This window comes from Hylaeus anthracinus, unplaced genomic scaffold, assembly GCF_026225885.1.
Source record: "Hylaeus anthracinus isolate JK02 unplaced genomic scaffold, UHH_iyHylAnth1.0_haploid 11997, whole genome shotgun sequence".
Lineage (NCBI taxonomy): Eukaryota > Metazoa > Arthropoda > Insecta > Hymenoptera > Colletidae > Hylaeus > Hylaeus anthracinus.
Window position 1 is genome coordinate 11,773,907 of NW_026534344.1, and position 23,765 is coordinate 11,797,671.

The 23,765-nt window shown below is 45.5% G+C and overlaps 1 protein-coding gene across 43 annotated transcripts in view; it reads left to right on the forward strand.

The window, feature by feature from the left end:
- The window catches only part of LOC128889285 (dystonin), a 105,240-nt gene that overhangs the window by 75,752 nt on the left and 5,723 nt on the right, over positions 1–23,765 (forward strand). For 28 of the 43 annotated variants that reach the window (XM_054146762.1, XM_054146768.1, XM_054146770.1 and 25 more), the window contains 16 exons: positions 94–383; positions 464–1,985; positions 2,062–2,231; positions 2,312–5,955; positions 6,755–6,766; positions 7,963–10,090; positions 10,291–10,544; positions 11,627–11,701; positions 12,031–12,202; positions 12,285–12,402; positions 12,477–12,706; positions 13,111–13,228; positions 14,618–14,680; positions 16,709–16,860; positions 22,893–23,055; positions 23,569–23,706. In XM_054146762.1, the coding sequence (XP_054002737.1) occupies positions 94–383; positions 464–1,985; positions 2,062–2,231; positions 2,312–5,955; positions 6,755–6,766; positions 7,963–10,090; positions 10,291–10,544; positions 11,627–11,701; positions 12,031–12,202; positions 12,285–12,402; positions 12,477–12,706; positions 13,111–13,228; positions 14,618–14,680; positions 16,709–16,860; positions 22,893–23,055; positions 23,569–23,706 (9,249 nt within the window). Of the gene's footprint in view, positions 1–93; positions 384–463; positions 1,986–2,061; positions 2,232–2,311; positions 5,956–6,754; positions 6,767–7,962; positions 10,091–10,290; positions 10,545–11,626; positions 11,702–12,030; positions 12,203–12,284; positions 12,403–12,476; positions 12,707–13,110; positions 13,229–14,617; positions 14,681–16,708; positions 16,861–19,064; positions 19,172–21,729; positions 21,792–22,892; positions 23,056–23,568; positions 23,708–23,765 lie in introns of those variants that run through there. The other 15 variants (XM_054146750.1, XM_054146751.1, XM_054146783.1 and 12 more) reach the window with 10 other exon arrangements.

Here is a 23,765-nt window from a genome sequence, read left to right on the forward strand (position 1 = left end):
ATAGCACATTCTTGACGGTCCATTACATCGTACCCTCACGATCATCCATCACTGTCACACTTCGCTCAACTCTCACACATTTTTTTTTTGTAGTACGACGAATGTCACAAGACGGTCGATCACCATCTCCCGCTAAATTGTATGCAGCTCAAAGTCCGGTCTCTCCAGGTGGTAGCAGCGGATTCAGTAGCCGTCGCTCCAGTCAGGACGGTTTTCATCTCGAGGATCTGTCGCCTGTTCAGCAACAACTCTCCGAGATCAACAATAGATACGAATTGCTGGGCGTCCGCCTATCCGACCGGCAAACTGAATTGGACAACGTGAAGGACGAACTGAGGAGACACATGGATAACTTGAAGACCCTGTCCCAATTTCTGGAGAAGGTAACGCGTCGCTTTCAAAATTGAATCCTTCGTCCCTTCCTAAACTGTATCAACGCACGTTTTTCTTTCTGACTTTACAGATCCAGCGACAAATACCGAAAGAGAGCATGCCAAGCACGAAAGAGGAGGCGGACAAAACGGCGAAACAGATCAAGATCGTGATCGAGGAGATGTACGAAAAACAATCGTTGCTCGACACTACCAGGACTCAAGTGCGCGATCTGGTCAGACGCAAGAAGGGAGCAGACGGCGTTGATAGATTAAACGACGAGATGGAAGACGTGGCCAGCAGATGGAGATCGTTCAGCGAACGGTGTAAAGATAGAATAAAGTTCCTGGACGACGTTAAGGACTTTTACGACACGTCAGAGGGCTTGGTGTCTTGGCTGGGGTCGAAGGAACGAATGATGGGCGCGTTAGGTCCGATCTCAGCCGATCCTAGAATGGTTGCTAGCCAAGTGCAGCAGGTTCAGGTCCTGCGAGAAGAATTCCGTACTCAACAGCCTCAATTGGACCACCTGGTGCAGGTTGGAGAGAGCATTCTCGGCGTGATAGGAACTGATTCCGCCGACGGCCAGAGAACCAGTGCGAAATTGAGATCTATTTTGGACAAGTGGTCAGATCAATTGGCCAGACTCGATGAGAGAGCGCAGAGCTTAGGCGACGCGGTAGACACTAGTCGTGAGTTTGATGCAAGCCTTAATCGTTTACGCGACGCTCTGCAAGCCATCTCGGACAATCTGGACGAATTGACCCTCGAAAAGGACCCTGAAGATCAGCTACGGAAAATCGAGAACCTGGAGAGACAACTGGAAGGCCAGAGACCTTTGTTGGCCGACGCTGAAGCAGCGGGCGAACAGCTGTGCGAAGTCCTGAGCGATCCTGCTTCCAAATCCGAGATTCATGGAAAATTGGCCGCTGTTGGTAAACTTTATACTAACCTACAAAAGAAATTGGACCATAAGAAAGCCGAGATCGAGGGTAACTTGAGAGATGGAAGACAGTTCGAGGCCTCCTGCACTAAAACCTTGGGTTGGCTTGCCGACGAGCTTGGAAACATGTCCGAAAAATTGCTGGTATCCGCTGACCGAGATATTCTGCAACAGCAACTCGATCATCATGAGCCGATATACAGAAACGTAATGGGCAAGGAACACGAGGTCATCATGCTGCTGAACAAAGGACGCGACATGCTCGCGCGGTCCCAGAAAGTCGAGAATCGGTCACTGCAACGCGACTTGGACAAAATGCATTCCCAGTGGGATCGTTTGAAGAAGGACTTGCTCGATAGACACACAAAGCTACAGACTTGCGCGGAACACTGCAAGAAGTACTACAAAGCGCAGGATACCTTCTTGCCATGGCTTCGACAAGCCGAAGACAAACTCGAGTGTTTGAAACCAGCTTCCTTTAAACGCAAGGACATCGAAAAGCAACTCAAGGAACTTGCTTCCTTCAGGAACGAAGTTTGGAAGCACTCTGGAGAGTTTGAGAACAACAAGACCCTTGGTGAAACGTTCCTCGGAGCTTGCGACATTGACAAACAGAATGTCAAGAATGAACTTGGCGCCATGAAGACTAGGTGGGACAAGTTGAACAACGGTAAGTGTGATCGATTATAATTTTCTTGATTGACTAGACATGGCAGTATGTTTAAATGAATCGATCGACGTTACAGATCTCTCGACAAGAACACAATCCTTGGAAGATACTGCACGACATTTGATGGACTTCAACGAGAATTTGCGAGACTTGCGTCACGGCTTGCAGCGTTGCGAGGACAAACTGGCGTCTCACGATGCTCTTGGTGGAGCAGCTAAAGACCCGAAACTTCTCGATAGGATAAAGGTACATAATTATCTCAAACGATGAGCCATCGTTTGATGACTCATCGTTTCGACGCTCAAGGATTATTTATCTTCTTTCAGAGTTTACGAGAAGAAACTACAAATTTGAAGAAACCTCTGCAATGCGTGAAACAACAAGCCAGCGACTTGGCACACAAAGCTGGCGAGCAAGGAGTCGATGCAACCCATCTACAAGACGAAGTGGAGAACTTGACGGATCGGATCAACGACCTGCAGGCGAAGTTGGACGACAGATGCAACGAATTACAGAGCGCAGCTACCGCTATGGCGCAATTCAACGACCACGTGAAATCAATTGGTCAGAACGTCTCCAGTCTCGAGAAGGAATTGGATTCTATGAGAGCACCTGGTAGAGAAATTAAATTGGTGCGTTCTCAGATAGAGGATACGACTAAAGTGATCAGTAAAGTGAATAGATTGTACGAGGAAGTGACAGATCTGGAAAGCCTAGGAGAACGATTGGTCGACTATGGTTTCGCAGCTGACGCGGTAGCTACGAGGGAACAGGTTGCTGGCTTGAAACGACAAATTGGTAAGCTCGATGATCGCACGCGAGATCGTCACGACGAACTTACCGCGACTCTCGACAAATTACAAGAGTTCTATCAAGCGCACACCACCGTCATCTCGGAGATCGATGATGCAAACGAAGAATTCAGAAGATTCAGGCCTGTCGGTTCCGAAGTAGAATCTATAAAGGCTCAGCAAGAGGACTTTAGACTTTTAAAAATACACAAGATAGAACCCCTAGCCCGCGCTGTCGAAGATTGCAACGCCATTGGCCAGTCTTTGATTCAGACTGCCGGTCGTGATGTTAGTACCAGCAACATCGAAAAGGATGTCGACAAGATGAACGACAAATGGAACGATCTAAAGGATAGATTAAACGAGAGAGACAGAAGATTAGACGTGGGACTCCTTCAGTCGGGTAAATTCCAAGAGGCTCTGGACGGATTAGAGAAATGGTTAACGGACACGGAGGAAATGGTTTCCAATCAGAAACCACCATCGTCGGACTACAAGGTGGTCAAGGCGCAATTACAGGAGCAGAAGTTCTTGAAGAAGATGCTGATGGACAGACAGAATTCGATGTCGTCTTTGTACAACATGGGTCAAGAGGTCGCTGCTGGTGCGGATCCTAAGGAACGAAAAATGATCGAGAAGCAGTTGAAGGAACTCGTGGGCAGATTCGACAACCTGACGGAAAGCGCTGCTGAGAGAATGGAAGCCCTCGAACAAGCAATGGGAGTTGCTAAACAGTTCCAAGATAAGCTGGTTCCACTGGCGATCTGGTTGGACAAGACGGAGAAGCGCGTCAGGGACATGGAGTTGGTACCAACGGACGAGGAGAAGATTCAACAGCGCGTCACGGAACACGATGCCCTTCACGAAGACATTCTGTCGAGGAAGCCCGACTTCAGCGAGCTCACGGAAATAGCTAGCCAGTTGATGGCTCTCGTAGGAGAGGACGAGGCTAGTACTCTGGCAGACAAGTTACAGGACGCTGCAGACAGATACGCAGCTCTGGTCGAACGATCAGAGGCTCTAGGTGGATTGTTGCAAAGATCTAGACAGGGCTTGCGCCACTTGGTCCTCAGCTACCAAGAACTTCAGGCATGGATGGAGGGCATGGAGATCAGGTTATCGAAATATAGAGTCTTGGCAGTCCACACTGAGAAGCTTTTGCAGCAAATGGAAGATCTAGCAGACCTGACCGAAGAAGTTTCAACGCGACAGACCGAAGTAGACAGCACCACCGACGCTGGCTTGGAACTGATGAAGCACATCTCGAGCGACGAGGCTCTTCAACTGAAGGACAAGCTCGATTCTCTTCAACGACGATTCAATGATCTTGTCAGCCGAGGTTCTGATTTGCTGAAACACGCGCAAGAGTCCTTACCACTGGTCCAACAGTTCCACGATAACCACAATCGACTGATGGACTGGATGCAGGCAGCGGAATCTGCCCTGCAGTCCGCGGAACCTCGCGAGGACGAGATCGTGCGATTGGAAATGGAAATATCGGAGTACAGGCCAGTCTTGGACAAGATTAACGCAGTCGGACCGCAGCTGTCCCAATTGTCACCTGGCGAGGGCGCAGCGACTATAGAAGGTCTGGTCACCAGAGACAATAGACGATTCGACGCCATCGCTGAACAAATACAACGAAAGGCTGAAAGAATCCAGCTCAGCAAACAACGCTCTTTGGAGGTGATCGGTGACATCGACGATCTACTTGAATGGTTCCGTGAAGTAGACAACCAATTACGCGAAGCAGAGCCACCCAGCAGCGAACCAGAAATCATCAGAGTTCAGCTGAAGGAGCACAAGGCGTTGAACGATGACATATCCAGTCAGAAGGGTCGCGTCAGGGATGTGATATCGACAGCAAAGAAAGTGATACGCGAGAATGGCCAACACGAAGACACCTCGACCATCAGAGAGAAGATGGAGGATCTCCGAGAGACCATGGAGATCGTTTCTGGCCTTTCAGCGGACAGGCTCGGAGCTCTGGAGCAAGCGCTGCCACTCGCTGAACATTTACGCGACACCCACATAGGTTTGGTCAGTTGGCTCGAGGAGGCCGAGCAGCAAGTCGCCATGCTTCCCATGCCAGCCTTGAGGCCCGACTTAATCGCTGTCCAGCAAGACAAGAACGAGCTCCTCATGCAGAGCATCAACGAGCACAAACCTCTAGTCGAGAAACTGAACAAGACTGGCGAAGCTTTAATAAAACTCTGCAACGAAGAGGAAGGCATCAAGATACAGGACATCCTGGAGGCGGACACTACTCGATACGCAGCCCTCAGAGCAGAACTGCGAAGCCGACAACAGACTCTGGAGCAAGCTCTGCAGGAGTCGTCTCAATTCTCTGACAAACTGGAGGGAATGCTGCGCGCTCTTTCATCGACAGCGGACCAAGTACACGGCGCGGAGCCAATTAGTGCTCATCCAGGTCGCCTGCGGGATCAGATGGAGGAGAACACCGGACTGATCGATGAACTGGCTCACAGGTCGGAGGCGTACGCTGCTGTTAGGCGAGCGGCCGACGACGTGATCAGCAAGGCAGGCAACAGAGCCGATCCAGCCGTGAAGGACATCAAACGGAAGCTGGAGAAACTGAACAAACTATGGAGCGACGTGCAGAAGGCCACCAACGAGAGAGGCCACACTCTGGACGATGCCCTGTCGATAGCAGAGAAGTTCTGGTCGGAGTTGAACGGTGTCATGTCGACCTTGCGAGAGCTTCAAGATGCTCTCGCTGGTCAGGCACCACCGGCTGCTCAGCCAGCAGCCATCCAACAACAACAAGTCGCCCTCCAGGAGATCCGGCACGAGATCGACCAAACGAAACCCGATGTGGAGCAAGTTCGAGCTTCTGGTCACGAGTTGATGGGACTCTGCGGCGAACCAGATAAACCAGAGGTCAGGAAACACATCGAGGATTTGGATCAAGCGTGGGACAACGTCACTGCCCTGTACGCTAGGCGCGAGGAAAATCTCATCGACGCGATGGAAAAGGCCATGGAGTTCCACGAAACGTTGCACAACCTTCTGGAATTCTTGGAGGAGGCTGAGGAGAAGTTTGCACGGATGGGACCCCTCGGCAGCGACATCGACGAAGTTAAGAAACAGATCAAACAATTGGCCAATTTCAAAGCTGAAGTTGATCCTCACATGGTCAAGGTCGAAGCTCTGAACAGGTAACCAAACACGGTTCTTTAACTGTAGGTCTGTTTACCTCCTTTTGTCTCTTTTGTTAGGTCGTTCGCTAGGTTCTTTCCTTTTTTTGATGAAAAAAGTATTAGGGTTTGTTGGACAATGTGGACATTATTTTGTTCAACTACTTTTTGAGGTAGCAAGACTTTATCCAAAATGTGTTGCAGCTATACTTCCTTTTCTAATTCAAATCACTCATATTTAATCTCTCGAGGAACGAATTTTTCTAATCGAATACACGCAAATCAAAGCACGTTTTATCTAGAAAATTGATTTTAATATACAAACATACAGTCTCACTTTAATATGGTGGTCTATTTTTTTGTAAACGATATTGTGGTGGTCGTAAGTAACAGCAATTTCGATATAAAAGCAAACGTGCACATGTGTGTTAATACCCCTCGAGAAATTAAATAAATGTTAAATTGTTCTAACTATCCAATATGAAGATACAAAAGTGATAACTTAAGATCACGATCGTATCTTCCAGAAACGCAGTGAATACCGAAAGTAATATGCAATAAACGTGGATTTTGACTATTATAACATTACATATTAGTAAAACAGGACGAATGTAGCGAACGACCTGATACTTTCGCGAAATAGATCCAGAGCGTCGTCGATCCTCTCGAAGTGTTTCATGCGTGTATACAGTATGGCGTCCCCATCGCGCTGTTTTCCATTCGCACAGTAACAATAGCGCGAACTTTTACCTCTTCTGAGCGAGCAGCGAGATTCTAATCCCAAACTTTTATTTTTCTGTGCCGGTTCCTGAACGCATAGGAGTCTGACAAGGCAAGTCAACCCTCTCTCTGTGTTGTAGCTGTAGTTAGAGCATGGCTTATATTCTTTATCGTATCTCGATACTACACCAGGTACCATAATATCCCAGGTGATACCAGTGTGCGGCCCTCCATCGACCGACCGACCCCCTCCCCCCCAACCCCTAATCTCGTAATCTCTGTAACAGTCGTAATACCCTAGTCGCGATCGAATAATCGAAATCCTTAACTTACTTTCTCTTTTTCCTTCTCTGTGTTGGTTGGAGTCATTCGAACAGTGTTCTTGTCGTCGAAAGTTCGTTGTATCTGGCTGCCTGTTTGCCTGGCTCGCGTCGTGCCTGTTATACTTACACAAACGCGCACAAACGCTCCCACACCGTAGGTACTTAGTCGCAGAGGCTCGAGAACGGACGAGTCGCAGCGTTTTCCTTTCATAAACGGATTAGACTCGAGGCAGAAAGTGGCGAACCCTCGAGATCACCGGTGGCTATCCTCTCTTTATGTTTGTTTATAGTGAATCATCTGAAATAGATGACATTGATCGTGACCTACTGTTTAAACGTGTGCATAAGCCGCTAAGTACTCACCGAGTATCTCTCTTAAAAGAGCACTACAAATCATCTGAATCAGTTCAGATTATGGTCTACTGTTTAAGTATGTATCTAGATCATCGAGTACTTCATCAAGTACTCTACCAAGTATCTCCCTTAACACGTTGACTGCCACACTGAATCGCATGGAAGTGTCTACAGAATTAAAATTTCATCTCGAGACAATTAGAAATGATAGAATCCAACATTTGTCGTATTACTTATTTTTGAATTGTCATCAAAACTTACGAATTCTGTCCGGATTGTTGGTTTCATCGATACTTAGTCTTTTAAATTATTTATTGAAAAGTTCTTTAGTGAAAAGCTCCGTCACCCATAGGTGGGTGACGTGGCGTTCAATGTGTCAAAAAACCTCCCTAACGACCTCGAGGAGCCAACACTTTCTGCCTCGAAAGTTCTGTATCATTCCTCTCCCGTAGATTCGTCGCCCCTATGTTCATTCTGACTAAACATCGACTCAAACGGTACGGGACCAAATAACGGTCCTACCATTTATTTACCAGCATCCATCCATGGTGTACGTTTTCTCACAACTGGGCGTACGGATCCCGTCGAAGCATCCACGCGAATCCTTCAACGTTTCCTCGTGACGTTTCAGACAAGCGGCCGAATTGACGGAGAGGACATCATCGGAGCAGGCTGCCGCCATCAAGGAACCGTTAGGAGCGGTGAACAAGCGATGGGACGGACTGCTCAGAGGCTTGGTCGAGAGGCAGAGACTCCTGGAGAACGCTTTGCTGCGTTTGGGACAATTCCAGCACGCGCTCGACGAGCTCCTAGTGTGGATCGAGAAGACGGACGACACCCTCGATAATTTGAAAGCAGTTGCTGGCGATCCACAGGTGATCGAAGTAGAGCTGGCCAAGTTGAAGGTCCTGGTGAACGACATTCAGGCCCACCAGACGAGCGTCGATACGCTGAACGACGCTGGTAGACAGTTGATAGAAGATGGAAAGGGAACAGCCGAAGCATCGACGACAGCTGAGAAATTAGGTACTTTGAATCGTCGATGGCGCGACCTGCTACAGCGCGCTGCGGATCGTCAACGAGAGTTAGAGGATGCCCTCAGAGAGGCGCAGTCTTTCACCGCGGAGATCCAGGATCTTCTGTCTTGGTTAGGCGATGTAGACAATACCATAGTGGCCTCCAAACCTGTGGGAGGCCTCCCAGAGACCGCCTCGGAACAGCTTGAGCGGTTCATGGAGGTTTTCAACGAGTTAGAACAGAACAGGCCAAAGGTCGAGACGGTTCTCCAACAAGGTCAAGAGTATCTGAAGCGAGCCGACAGTCACAGTGCAGGAGGACTCAATCACAACTTGAAGACACTGAAGCAACGCTGGGACAATGTCACAGCTCGAGCCAGCGATAAGAAGATCAAGCTGGAGATCGCGCTGAAGGAAGCCACCGAGTTCCACGACGCACTCCAAGCGTTCGTTGACTGGCTGACTAACGCGGAGAAGGTCCTCACCAACCTGAAGCCTGTGTCAAGGGTCATGGAGACCATCCTTGGCCAGATAGAGGAGCACAAGACCTTCCAGAAGGACGTCGGGGTCCATCGCGAGACCATGCTGAATCTCGACAAGAAGGGAACTCATTTGAAGTACTTCTCGCAGAAACAGGACGTGATCCTGATTAAGAACTTGCTGATAAGCGTGCAGCACAGGTGGGAGAGGGTGGTTTCCAAGTCTGCCGAGAGAACGAGGTCTTTAGACCACGGTTACAAGGAGGCCAGAGAGTTCCACGACGCCTGGTCCAACCTGATGAATTGGTTAGTCGAGACGGAGAAGACCTTTGACGAAGTCGCAGCAGACGGTGGTCTAGGAGGAAACGATCCTGAAAGGATAAAGGCGCGACTGAACAAGCATCGCGAATTGCAGAAGGCGTTGAGCGCCAAGCAGGGCACCTACGACACCACCATGAAGAACGGCAAGACGTTGAAGGATAAGGCTCCCAAAACTGACGAGTTCGCGCTGAAGGAACTGCTGAACGAGCTGAAGAACAAGTGGACCACCGTTTGTGGCAAGTGCGTGGATAGGCAGAGGAAACTCGAGGAGGCTTTGCTCTTCTCTGGACAATTCAAGGACGCCATTCAAGCACTTCTCGAGTGGCTCAGCAAATCTGAGAAACAACTAGCGAACATGGGACCGCTTCATGGAGATTTAGACACCGTGGTGAACCTGGTGGAGCAGCACAAGACCTTCGAGAGGGACTTAGAGTCTCGAGCCTCCCAAATGGTATCCGTCATCAAAACTGGTCGCGAATTGTTAGATAAAGCAACACCAGAGGACGCGTCCTGTATTGGTCCTCAGCTCGCAGAACTGAACGACCTCTGGAACGCAGTGTCTCAGTTGTCCTCTGAGAAGACCGAACGTCTCGAGGACGCTCTCAGAGATGCGGAACGCCTGCACAAGGCTGTCCACGTGCTCCTCGAGTGGCTGAGAGACGCCGAGATGAAGCTGAGGTTCGCTGGACAGCTGCCAGAGGACGAGCAAGAGAGCAGGAATCAGTTGATGGAACACGAGAAGTTCCTGCGTGAACTGCGCACCAAGGAAATAGAGAAAGATCAGACTCTGGAGCTGGCCCACGCGATTCTCGCGAAAGCTCATCCAGACGGTGTCCTGGTCATCAGACACTGGATTACGATCATTCAGTCGAGATGGGAAGAAGTCGCCACCTGGGCGCATCAGAGGAACCAGAGACTGGAGAACCACATGCAAGGACTTCAGGTATGGATAATTAGGGTTAAGATATTAGGGGATCAGAAAGTAATGTCGTTTCTGCAAATGTCAATACTTGTTTATTGTTTATCAGCTCACTGTACATCAATTGATTTTTATCAAGTATTGAAAACTTTAGCGTCCCAATTACTTTTTTATTACTCGATTACTTTCATTTCATGTACATATTTTTCCGTCACGTTCCGTAGGACCTCGACAACCTTCTGGAAGAGCTACTCTCGTGGTTGGAGGGCCTGGAGAATACCTTGAACGCACTCGAGGCCGAACCTCTACCAGACGACAAGGCTACCTTGGAGATGCTGATCGCGGATCATCGAGAGTTCATGGAGAACACTAGTCGAAGGCAGAACGAGGTCGACCGCGTCTGCAAAGCTAGACAGATCAAACACAGTCAAGTGAAAGACACGAAGAAGATATCGAAGGCTAAGTCACCCGCACCGACGTACGTTCACATTCTTTTCTATTCTCATATCCCGGTCCCCAACTTCTTTTAGCAAGTTCTCGCGGATGGAACGCCAAGGATCGCGCACGTCGGGAAACCATCACTCCTCCGAGGTAGATGGAATCGCTAGCGAGCGACACTCGCCTGTATTTTACTTCTCGAATACTCGGTTCACCATTCGAAGACCGTATTCTCTTGTTTCCACGTTTGTTTTTCCGTTTTGCGTGAGCTTTGGAAGTTACACTTGCCCGTGCATGTTGCGTTTCATATACTGTCTTTTTTTTTTTTTTTTTTTTCAATTTTTTTTTTCGCTGCTGCGTGAAAAGTTTGCGTTAAAGATCTATCGCAGACGTCCGCGAGGACAACGACGGAACGACGGAAAGGTGCGTTTGTCGAAGGATACGGGTCTCTTTGTCTAGTCTCGTCGGCTTACACGCTCCGTCGGACTGTTATCGGTTTCTTTTGTAGCAATTCTCCAAGGATGGTTACGACCAAGTGAATGCGCATTATAGGTGGCATGGTAGAGACTTGATTCGAATTTCAAAGGATCAGTGGAGCGCGTCCGAGGCGCACAGGGTTTTTCACCGACTCCTTAATGTCAATTAAAAACACTTTTATTTGTAGCATCAGAGTTAATTTTATTTATCGAAGTTAAGCCATGAACTCTTAATATCATGACGTTAAGAACATATTTGCTATGAACGGAGTTTGTGAAACACCCTGTAGTAAACACAGAGAATAGGCCTCTAAACGATGTACAAAAGGCCACAAAGTTCCACAAATGCCCGAGGTAAATATGCAGAAGACATTTTTTGCGACTCTCATCGTGTAGCACAAGATGGCGAATGTCTTCTTCATACTTTACTTGCTCCATTTCCGTATATCTCCCCCACCCATTGTACTTATAAGCTTAAGAGTTAGGCGAGGCCTATTCTCTTGGTTTTCTCCGTTCGCGCGTCTCGCGAGGAACCCAAGGGCCAATCGCTGTCTTGAGACACGGCGATCATTGTACAAAGAACGCGAGTCTCGTCGCGCAACAACTGGTACAAGTTTCGAGTGATGTGACGCATGTTCCTGTTTAGCCGAGCCAGCCCAGGCCGTGAGAGAACGCCAGATTCGTTGCCGCACATTGGCCCACGCTTCCCACCTAAAGGAAGGTTCGTCACACCCATCCATACTCTTCGATACTCTGCTTGATCATGCTCTGCTTTCAACCCTAACACACTCCAATATCATGGATTTTAGTAATAGTTGAACTCTGGTCACACGTCGAATAATTTTTCTTCTTCGTTTCTTATCTTCTGATTCTTCGTTCTTTTTCTTCATCTCGACTCACGGAATAGGAACAGAGTGATAGTTTTTAAACGATCGAGTCGAGTCACGTCGATGGATGATCCTCTTCGTTTGCTTTCTTTGCTTTTCATGCTTTATTTATGTGATGTCTCGTAATTGCAATATAAGCAAAATTGACACTTCTCGTATACAGCAAAGGCGCCGAACCAGAATTCCGAAGCCCTAGGGTGAAGCTTCTCTGGGACCGATGGAGGCACGTGTGGATGTTGGCATGGGAACGCCAACGCAGACTCCAGGACAAGTACAATTACATTTTGGAATTGGACCGTGTCGCGAACTTCAGCTGGGAGGATTGGCGTAAGAGGGTAAGTAAGCGTGTCAAGAATCTTGCTCCATAATCCTTGTAATTATTTAAATAAATTAACAATTAATATCGCTTTGTTATAGTTCCTGAAATTCATGAACCACAAGAAGTCCAGGCTGACAGATCTCTTCAGGAAGATGGACAAGAACAACGACGGTCTGATTCCACGCGAAGACTTCATCCAAGGAATCATGAACACCAGTTAGTTTCTCTCTTTGTTCATCGCAGTAAACACTGTTCTAATGTTGATGAATTTAATTTGTCTGTGCTTGCAGAATTTGAGACTTCACGGTTAGAAATGGGAGCAGTAGCAGATCTGTTCGATCGCCACGGGGAGGGGTTGATCGACTGGAAAGAGTTCATCGCCGCCCTGAGGCCCGACTGGGAGGAGCGAAGAACCTACAACGACACGGACAAGATTCACGACGAGGTCAAACGGCTGGTGATGCTCTGCACCTGTCGCCAGAAGTTCCGAGTATTCCAAGTCGGCGAAGGAAAATACAGGGTAAGCGAACAGAGTTTTCCCCAAGCGTTCATTTTCTTCCTCTCAGTGGGGAGATCCCATGTCTGTACTCCTGGAGACTTTTGACATACTCGAAGAGGTGAAACCATCTTCAAATGACTCAATTATTAACACATTGTTGACAGGCAATTTTACACAGAAGCGACTTCGCGTCACCGGCTATTATTTCGTAATTGAATATGAAATCGAAACAGTTTAAATGAACTCTTAGAAACTTTATTTATGTTTTACCAACATAATGAATTGAAATGAAATATTTGACATACATACAAACACGAGTTTACTCGTGATCGGTCAATAATGTGTTAACATCTTCAGGAGTATACTTGTATGATTTCCTTGTAAATACCAAAGAAATTCCCCTGATACGAGTCTGTGTTTCGCAGTTCGGAGACAGTCAAAAGCTGCGCCTGGTACGAATTCTACGATCCACCGTGATGGTACGAGTCGGTGGTGGATGGGTAGCCTTGGACGAATTTCTATTAAAAAATGACCCTTGCCGCGGTGAGTATTTCTCCCATCAATTCTCTCTATCTCTTTCTCTCTACTCCGTTACCGTCGAATTGCTCTATCGTAATCGATGAATTTAGATCTTAAGTACGACATTCGAGCGTTCAGCGAGAACGACTCCCGACTCTCGCGACTTTCAAACATCCTTCGACCGTTCCGTCTCGTCCCTGCCTTGAACGCGACACAGATCGGCCGGTTCCCGATCGAGAACGATTACTTCACTCTCTCCTGGCCCACTCTTCTCCCCATCCAAAGAGGCAGCTAAACGCGTTTATGTTTCTTTCACCGTATTAGTCACGCGTGTGGGATTTAATCGATTGTTTTTTATTTCTCACGGATTGTGCGTTTCGAGACTAACATTGCGTGCATTTGTTTACTTTGAGTTCTGTTTGCGTTCCATTTGCGCTCCCTAAAACGTACTAAATCACGTACTCGCTTCCCGCTGCCTCGGGAACACTCGCGTCCGCACTTTCATTCGCGTAACATCTCCATACTAAATAAAAAGAAATTCATTCGCTGATTATAATCACGCTAACCCAGACCTTTCGAGTCTCTGTCGTCCAAGTTTTTTCATGTATCGCATTTTTACGTTGGCGCATTCACAGTACGTGTACGATCTCAGCTCCTGAGGTACGAAATGTGAGCGTGACTAATATCATTAACCGACCTTCTCACGACTTTAACACATAACGTGTATGTGTACATATGAACTGCAGGAGAAGAAAGCGTGCGCTCGTTACACTTGTGGTCTCCGCTTCGCGCGTATCTTACCTGCGTATTTTGCTAGGTTTCGTGTTGGGTTTTTTACTAACGATTCGCGAACGCGTTCTACGAGCTGATGGCGAGGTTTCGGTCTGCTGGGATCGATTAGGATGTGTTGTTGAGCAGAGTGAATCGAATAAAAGAAATTTGTGTAGTTTAATTTTATTGCAAGTAATTATCAACTGGAATAGATAATATCCAATTAATCCCAGTAATATGTCAAGTTGTCAGAAATGTTTCAATTATCTTTTGGTATTGTTTGCTTAAATTGTATTACTCTACAGTTCGTGGAACGCGTTCGATAACCGTAGCGATTAAAGTATCTTGGTACTTTAGGAGACTCGTATCGCTTGTCATTAGACTAACGTTAATCGACCGATCCTCTGCCGATCCCTCGTCCCTCCAACAACATAATTTCTCTCCGTCTGGTTCCATCGAAACATCATCTCGTTTTATTGCGCACAACTTTGGTGACGTACCTCTCCGACATATCACGTGTATCTTTAATTGCGCATCGAGTTTATGAATATTGCATGCATTCGTCTAACTTCAAAAAAAAAAAAAAAAAAAAAAATAAAAGGACCATCACTAAACTCCTCAAATCGTGATTAACTCGTCAAGTTTTTCTAATGCCGATACCGGACCCTAACAAACCGGAACAACATGAGGGTTGGTGTCCGCTCGGTGAGAATATTTTTATATGGGAATAATTACGACTCGTGGCCCGCACATCTCAACAAATAAACATTCTTCATTTCATGGTGTCTCCCTAAATACACCCTTGATAATAATTACGATAATAATATAATAAATCAGGATCGTACTGGCCACGAAGTCGACGTTTTCGTATATCCTGCATGATACGTATTTGTTACGTGTACATACGTTTGCTTTCTTGCAACGAGTTCGAGATCTTGTGCATTTTAGTTCGTTTCGCGTGGTTGTCGTGCAGAACTCATCTGTGTGCGCGTGTGTGCGTGTGCGTGTCCTGTGTAAAATGGCATGCGAGACGATTGTCTAATTTCGATTGAACTCTAACAAACGACGAATGACTCGCGTAGTCCAGTGTTGCGTTCTCTACGGTCAATTAGTACGATCATCTTACCTTCGGATCATTTCCCATTTCATTACTCGCCGGAATGACGAGAATTCGTTTCCTGGATGTTGTCCTTTGAGTAGATGCCGCCCTGTAACGATGTGTCTACGTTCGACGCGGTACTTGACCCCGTTTTCGCGTCGTCGAAAGTCAGTGTCTCCAATTTGGCTTAATCGAGGAGCTCAAGACTCAAAGGATTCAAAGCTCAAAGAGTTCAGTATTCAGGGAGCTTAGAACTAAAGGGGTTTAGTATTGAGGTGGTTCAGTATTCAGGAAGCTCAGAACTCAAGGGGTTCGAAGCTCAAGGAGTTCAGTATTCAGGGAGCTTAGAACTCAAGGGGATTAGTGCTCAGGGGGCTCAGAACTCAGGGAGCTTAGATATCAAGGGGGTCCAAAGCTCAGTGAGCTCAGAACTCAGTGTTCAATACTCGGGAAGCTTAGAACTCAAGGGGTGTAGTACTCAGAGGGCTCAGAACTCAGAAAGCTTAAAAATCAGGAGCTTAGAACTCAAGGGGTCCAAATCTCAGTGAACTCAGAACTCAAGGTGTTCAAACTCGGGAAGCTTAGACTCAAGGGATTTAGTACTCAGAGAGTTCAATACTCGGGAATTTTAGAACTCAAGGGGTTTAGTACTCAGAGGGTTCAGAACTCAGGGAGCTTAGAACTCAAAAGGGTTCGGAGCTCAGTGATCTCAGGACTCAGAGTTGCTCAAAAGATTATCTTTCCTTAACCACCGCCATTTAAAAATCGATCAACTTGACTTTCGACGTCGACGCCCCCGCATGTGCCCTCCGCGAGTTACTCGAATCCCCTGCCGCAAACTTAAGCGTAATTAACGGGAAATCGACGCAGATGTCGCGATAAAACGACTCTTGCATTCCTCACACGATCCCGAGTCTCCCCTTTCGGTTTCGAAAATTGTACAAAACGAACAGTAAGTCACCGCGGTTTCTTCGACACCTAATCGACACCATTTTGATCTACTTTTTTTTAAAATTATTATTATTCTCGATCCTTTACTTGTACCCTGCAATTCACAACGTACGTACTATAATACACTGTATTTTTTTTTCTCTTTGTTTTTCACCGTACACTCGCACACAAACATACCGTGTACGCCGCTGCAATCGCTCTTAACAAACTGTCGCTACTGTCGCTGCTACTTGTTACTGTTGCTCTGTCACTCCGTATACTCTCTACTCTCTCTACTTTCTACTTTCTTCGTTTAATTCACGGAAAATCGACGCTAATCGTTGGTTCCCCGCATGCCAATCGACAAACAATCCTTGCAAATACATATCGAACCTTATCTCTTGTCGCTTCACTATACTACTCTGATCTGTATTTACTCTCTTACAACTTTTGCTAAACAAAACAAACGATCTACCTGTCGGCTGCCCGTTAATTATTCGCTCTTATATTATATACCATTTTTTCTTTTCTAATTTTCCCCTATATCTGTGCTCTCTCTTTCTCTCTGTTTCTCTATCTGTAAAAAAAAAAAAAAAAAAAAAAAAATCAAAAATTCAATATCTGTACTTTGTCCCCAAAAACCCCGCATACATGTCCTGTAACGGCTTCCTTCTAACTTGCGTGCACGCAACACACCACTGTAGCCAAGGGAAGAACGAATATCGAGCTGCGAGAGCAATTCATACTGGCGGATGGCGTCAGCCAGACAATGACGGCGTTCAGATCGAAGCCAAGCCCGACCTCGACGCTGCAGCGTACGCAAATCTCATCCGCGAATACCGGACCAATCACCAAGGTAACGTCACCCATTCTCTCGTCCCGTCGATGGATCGTGATCGCGATCCTGGATCATAGGAAACGACGGGCGTCCCGATCGGAGCGTCCCAGTTTCTTGAACGTTCGCGATCATGATCCATCCAGGGACATTGACTACTCGTTTATCTCTCTTGCACACTCTCTGTCGCGTTCTGTTCGCCTGATCAATCGCGGGAGAGATACAAGATGCGTAGCTGATCGCTGGATCGTTCGTTGATTCGTTCAGCCACGATCGATGCTCTGGGGATTCAGTGAAATGTCTTCTTGGAGGTGGTTGTAGAAGGAAGATTCGATCAGAAGTTGTTCTGGTCGTTTTGATGAAGGGGTTGACAGGATAGGGATCATCAGGGTGGTTATGACGGGGTAGAGTTAAAAATTAATTTGAATTAAGGGTTCAATTAGCGAGTATTAGATTTGAATATTGTATACAAATATTAGAGTGGTTAAGGGTTGGAGATTTGTAGCAGAGGAAGGGTGAGATATTTCAGGTGCACTCTTTCCAGTGGCCAACACTTCCTGGGTGTACCACTGAAAATAGTCCGAAAGATGCCTCCTTAATTATTGTTCAATGATGAAATAGTATAGTGTTCAGTTATTTATTTATTTTATTTAATGTTTGTGTTGCACAATTTTGTTAAACTCCGATGAACATAGCCTTGATACACTTACCAAAGCGGCGAAGTACACGATAGACTTTGATACTTCGACGAGATAGCAACTTCTGATCGTAGAAATAGGTTACTGCGGCATAAATTCCAAAAGCAATTTTGTACCAATAAGTTTTTATCTTAGTTAAATCTTGAAGAAAAATGATCGAATAATTTCTAGTTTAACTAAGTCGTCTAATACAAGTAGAATGGATCTATTCCGAAGTGAAGTCGATTAAAGTTTGCCCACCCCTCGAAGACATTTCATTAACCCTTAGAAAAGAGCACCGTCAAGTATACCAGAGGAATAACCTTGGAAGTTCCTCGGTTCGATGTCGATCTCCAACACGTCGCACGCAACGATACACCCAATCGACTTGTCTCTCGACTCGTCCTGGCTCGGTCCTCTATCTCTCCGGTCTTGCCTAGCCAGTCGAAGTCGTTAACCCGTTCGCGCAATTAGGGTAAGTACCAGGTGCCTCGAAAAGGACATGAGGCCAACGTATTTAATTGTTTACTTTATCCTCCGCATGCGAGCATGTCAGCTTAGAGACGGTAGCAGTCGTCGCACCTAGAGCTACCCACGCACCCTCGAGGTAGTCGCTTCAGTCACCCTTCTCCGCCGACTCGGTTCCAACCCCCAAAACGAAGCTTCCCTTTCAGTTTTCAGCCTCGTCCACCCATATATATATAAAAAAAATTGTCCAGGCCCCCGCCCAGCCGCACTGATTATGCGTCTTCGAAACCGGTATATCAAGGTCGTGACGTGAATCGAGCCCACGGGCCGAATAGTACCTCACCTCAGGAGATGCGATTTCACGAGAATACTCTCTATCTTTCTCTATCCACCTCTTACTATCTATTTTCGACGTTTCCGTACTTCGCGACACGACGTCGACGCTCGTCGAGACCTTCACGTCAGTCCGTAACGAGGAGGACACGGAGGCTTCGACCGAGATCTCGAGGATCGACGCAGGAGATTCCAAGGGGCACCTTGGAACCACGTGGACGACATGGAGGCGGATGGATGCATTTAGCAGGGATGACTGTTGAGTAATTCTCTTGGACTCTCTCCTTTGATTCCTCGGTTCGAAGTGACTAGACGAATCAAACGAGAGAGTTCAAGAGAATCCAAGAGAGAGAACAGTAGTCTCCGCTGAATGCATCCTTGTATCTCCATGTCGTCAACGTGGTTCCAAGGCACTCCCTCAGGGACATTTATTTTACAAAACAATGTCCTTGTAAACCCCGAGGAGGCTAAGAAACACTTTAGCTGTGTTTATTGCGCCCCAAAAACAAGTGACTAATGGTCCAGAGTGAAGAGTTGACGAGTAATCGGAGGATCACAAGCTACCGATACAATTGCAGCTTATTTCTAATTAATTCACCTTTGAGGTAACGTTGCATAGATAAATGTTAAGTATAAATGTCTAAAAATCGGTCGAAGCCTCCAGCACCCTCTGGATCGACGAACAAACGGGGGAAAACCGGTTCGCCATCATGTGGTACATTCCTAAACTTTTCGTTTGTGGTGTAGCGGAGGAGTTTATGAGCCAGCTGACGCCGATATTTGAGAGTTTGAGGCAAAAGGAGGACCTCCCGTGCTCGTATCCCCTCCACATGCACGCCCCCTCTTATCATTGGGTAAATAAGAACTCTATTCTCTGATTTCTGCTGTCGTTGGTGTGACACACGGTGTATACCCGATATATAATATTTTTCTTTCGTGTATTACTGTTGCGTTTCTCACCGTTTATTTTTCTCTGTTTCACTTTTTCACGTGTTCTTGTTTTTCGTCCTGTTGGTTTTTCTATTTTTTGTTCTTTTTTTTGTTTTAAATTTTATCTTGGGTTTTACCTTTCGAGTGCGCTTACCGATCGCCGTACCGATCAGGCGACTCTGCGATCCCACGTATACTCAGTGGCGGATACAATTGATAATTAGATCGATCAGAGAGTATCTTAAATCTATTTTGCAAAAGAAGAATCTATTCTGCAAAGAAGATCGGTCGCAGGAATAAATTCGTAGTGGAATGGTTGACTGGAGCAACGTATGTTACTGGACACATTGTTACAAACGGAATTCACACATTAATTTTATACGTTTATAGGGTTGTGGCTAGGGAAGAAACTTTTGGCACTTCTATTTATTTCTATTAAAATCTTTGTAAAGTTTTCATGCAACTACATTCTTCTGTGAAAAGGCTAGTATGTTCTGGTCATCATAGTATCGTTTATTAATCATTTTAGTTTCTATTTTCGTAAATTAAATAAGCTACGCTCTTGCAGCCTAAAATCCACATTCGAACCATCAGTTTTTCCAACATACAATGTCTAATACAACATGCAACGTTGCTCCAGCCATCCAATTCAGTAATTAATTTACACTTGGTCGTTAATCGTATATTTGAGGGTGGGATTCGTAAATCCTCGAAAGCTCCAATTTCTCCGGAACTTTTTTTGTTAGGTCCCTCTTCCCTTTCAGCTCTTCTAGATCCGCCACTGCATATAATACTTTGTTTTTCTAAGTTTGCGCTGCTGCTGTCGCTGCCGTTGCCCTCACGATTCCCGCCGCCATTATGCGTACGATTTATGATAATGTAATTAGGCGCGTCCGCGAACGAGACACCCGTATGGCATAGCTTTCATTCGAGAATCATGCATGCGGTAGAAGTGGTAGATTCCGTAGCTCGACGACTGCCGATTATGTTCTGACGGATTAGGTGCATCGATTCGCGGATCGGCTATCATCGAGCCACGCTCCCACGTGTCCATCACTCGGCGTCATTGGTACGCATCATCGATATGCATCATAAATAGGTAGATGTAACGAATAAAGGGTGAACGAGTGTGAATTGTGTCAGACTATTATAAATATTGATTTAATTAAAAATATTAAGTTTCTTCGGGGAAAGAATAGCATAGAAACAAGTATAGCGTTTGTGTATACAGGTTGTCCCAGAATTAGTGTAAGAACCGGAAATGGGGGCTACCTGAGGCGATTCTGAAGCACAATTTTTGCAAAGGAAATTTCCTTTGCAATTTCCTTAGCAAAAATTGTGCTTCAGGTTCTTGCACTAATTCTGCGACATCCTGTACACAATAATAATACCGTACAATAATAGTACCCTTTAGAATTATCACACATACCATATCAAAGTGAAACAACATATGTTAACATCTATTCACACATAAAGATTACTTTGATTCATGTGTATTCGAATAAGCAAAAGACATCCATTTAAAATTCGTTCTTAAAGAGGTACGTAATTTGGAACGTGGGAACGTGGCTTTAGGTTGGTGCACACGGAGTGAAACGCGTTTCTATTTGACGCACATTGTTGCAAAATGCAGCGTGCACCAATCTAACATCAAACAGCGCATGTTTCACGGGTCCCTGTTTCCATTCGTCGAATTTCTGTCGGGTCCCGCAGTAGATCACGGGTTATACTTTTTCGTTTCCACGTACGTCAGCCTGATTTTAATTGGATGCCTCTGAACGATCTCCTCTCCCCCGTAGAACATATCGGGATTCTTGTAGCAAGGTTGAGTCGAACGATCGGTACCCTCGCGACGCAAGATACTTTGATGTTTGATCTACACAGGATTGCCGAGGGTGTCGAGCGTTCCAAGACGAGTTTCGAATGGGGCTGAAACTACTTGGATTATTTTATATGCTCTAGGATATTATTATCCCATAGAATATCGTTAATGAAAGAGCTTACATGAAAACGAAATTTGAAAAAGAAGAGAAGCCTTAAAGAATTTGGTGTATAGTCCACGTCATACATTATTCAGACACTACGAATGTCGAGATTCTTGTACAGTCCACAAGATATTCGAATGGCATTCGTGTATTTTTAACTCTTCGAATAGCTGAATACTCGAATAGTCAGGTGTTCGAATAGTTGAAACATCTAATAGTCAAGCGTTTGAATAATTAAATACTTAAATAGCCAAGTGTTCCAACCCTTTAATTTTCGATTACCTTCGAGCACTATTCATATAGTCACCTATACGAATTTCATTTTCCACTTCGAATAGTCGAGTATTCGAACACGGGAAAAATATATTCAACGAGTAGTACCAGCCCCATCCTCGAACGGGTTATTATCTCGCGACTCGCGCTCCGCGGATACGGTCTACTACTGTATCGATATGTGCATAACGATCTCCTGTATTGCTGTATTGGTGCGTGCATAGTGGCGTTGATCGGAGATACTTCGAATCACCATAAGCTACTCTATCTCTCCCAACTTCCTCTGGTAAGTTTGCATGTATCTTTGTTTTTTTTTTTGTTTTCTTAGAAATAAATCTCTCTCTTCGACCACGGTTGTATTATTATTATTATTATTATTATTATTATTTTATTCTTTCTGTTTTCCTTCGATCGTTCGATCGGTTTCTAGTTCTAGCAATCGGTGGCGTTGAAAGGTTGTAAACGAACGACCGAGCAGCAACGCGAAACCTGCGAAGTTCTCGTGCGGTACGCGCACGCGATCGCCCAGCCAGAGGAACGTTTTTATTATTTTTACACTGTGAAAATCATTTTCGCGGTTCAAGCTACATTTATTCAGAAAGATTCACCCCTTACGTTTGAAACAAAAACAAAGGAAATACGTGTATCTTTCATGGTTTCCGAGATAAAAATTCATTTTTGAGAGCAATTTTTTAGTGGAAAGGTGATTTAAATTGCAAACTTTGAGGCTTAAAATTTTTTAAACAATTCCGATATTAGAAGGACGATGACTTAAACCCTCGTCAACTTTATATGGACCACAATATATTTCAATGTTATCAAAATTCTAGCAGATCCAAGTCGGGAGTACAATAATATTGCTCTTATTACTACAAATATTTCTTAGGGTACAAATAAATTCTTGTATCGGGCTGTCTGGAAAGTCCATGCCGATTTTTAGTAGGCGATAGTCTGTATATATCGGAATGGCTAAAAACAAATAAAATGTGTACATTCCTTAAGAGGTGGAAAGGTTGTGGAACAAAATGGTACATATATAATTCAATATACATCAAAATTCAAATATGCCTGTGAATTTTTTTTAAAAATAGGCATGAACTTTCCGGACAACCCAATATAATTCTTGTTAATGTAATGGAGACCCCTGTTATCCTATGGGAGCTTAAAGAATTCGAATGACTACACTGAAAGCATAAAATTTGGTTCCTTTTGTTTGGTGATCCAAGGCGTATCGCTGTAACTAACAGCATCGACGCGTCGTATTCGCGCGTCGACCACTCGAAGAACTCCTGCTGTTTCTCTCTCTGTTTGCCTATCTCTCTACACGCATCTTTCCATATCGTCCGCCTCTGTTTCCTTCACTTCAGCTGAGATTTCTGTCGCGTAGGTGAGAGAACGCAGCGCTCGAAGCGTTCCCATGGGACAGACGCGAGCATCGCGCTCGTCGTTGAGCGCCGGGACGCCGGACAGCCTGAGCGACAACGAGAGTTCCTTCAGAATTGGCTCCGCCAGGAAGACGAGCACGCCTTACAGAAGCACGATTACCCCAGGTAAGCATACACATAGCATATCCTACCATTTACTTCCAACTCCAAACTTCTCGGAAAGTGGCAATTCTTTATTCTTGACTGTAGAAAATAAATTAAAGAATATATCCTATGTGTGCCATGTATTAGGTTGTCCCAAAAGTTTCTTTCGTGAGTTGTATTCAATTATTTTCTGTGGCAGTGTTTATATAAATAGACATTCTACTTTCTTAGATGTTAATGTTGTAACAGTAATGGAGCAAAATTAATCGTACACAATTCAGTAATCTAACATAAAACATAAAATATTGTGTATATATTAACTATTAATAAAACGAAAGAAACTTTTGGGAAAACCTGATACAACGTTCCCAAAGAATTATTTATAGCTCAATTTATATATGCCTGTGAATTAGTTCAGGCTTGAGTTTGAGTCCAGGACTAGAAATTTAAACAGCCTCCGATTCTCTTGGAACATCGTAATCGAATTTATGAGTGTCTTTGTCGAGCCAGTTCTTAATGCAAGTCTCGTTACAGGCGGTAGTCGTCCATCGAGTAGACCAGCATCGAGACCAGCGTCCAGACCAACGAGCAGACCCGGCAGCAGACCAGCTTCCAGGCAGGGTAGCAAACCACCGAGTCGCTATGGGTCCACACAGTCGCTTGACAGCACTGGTAGGCAATTAACAGAGACCGGATCTCTCCTCTTTACTTCTTACCCCTTGTTATTAAGG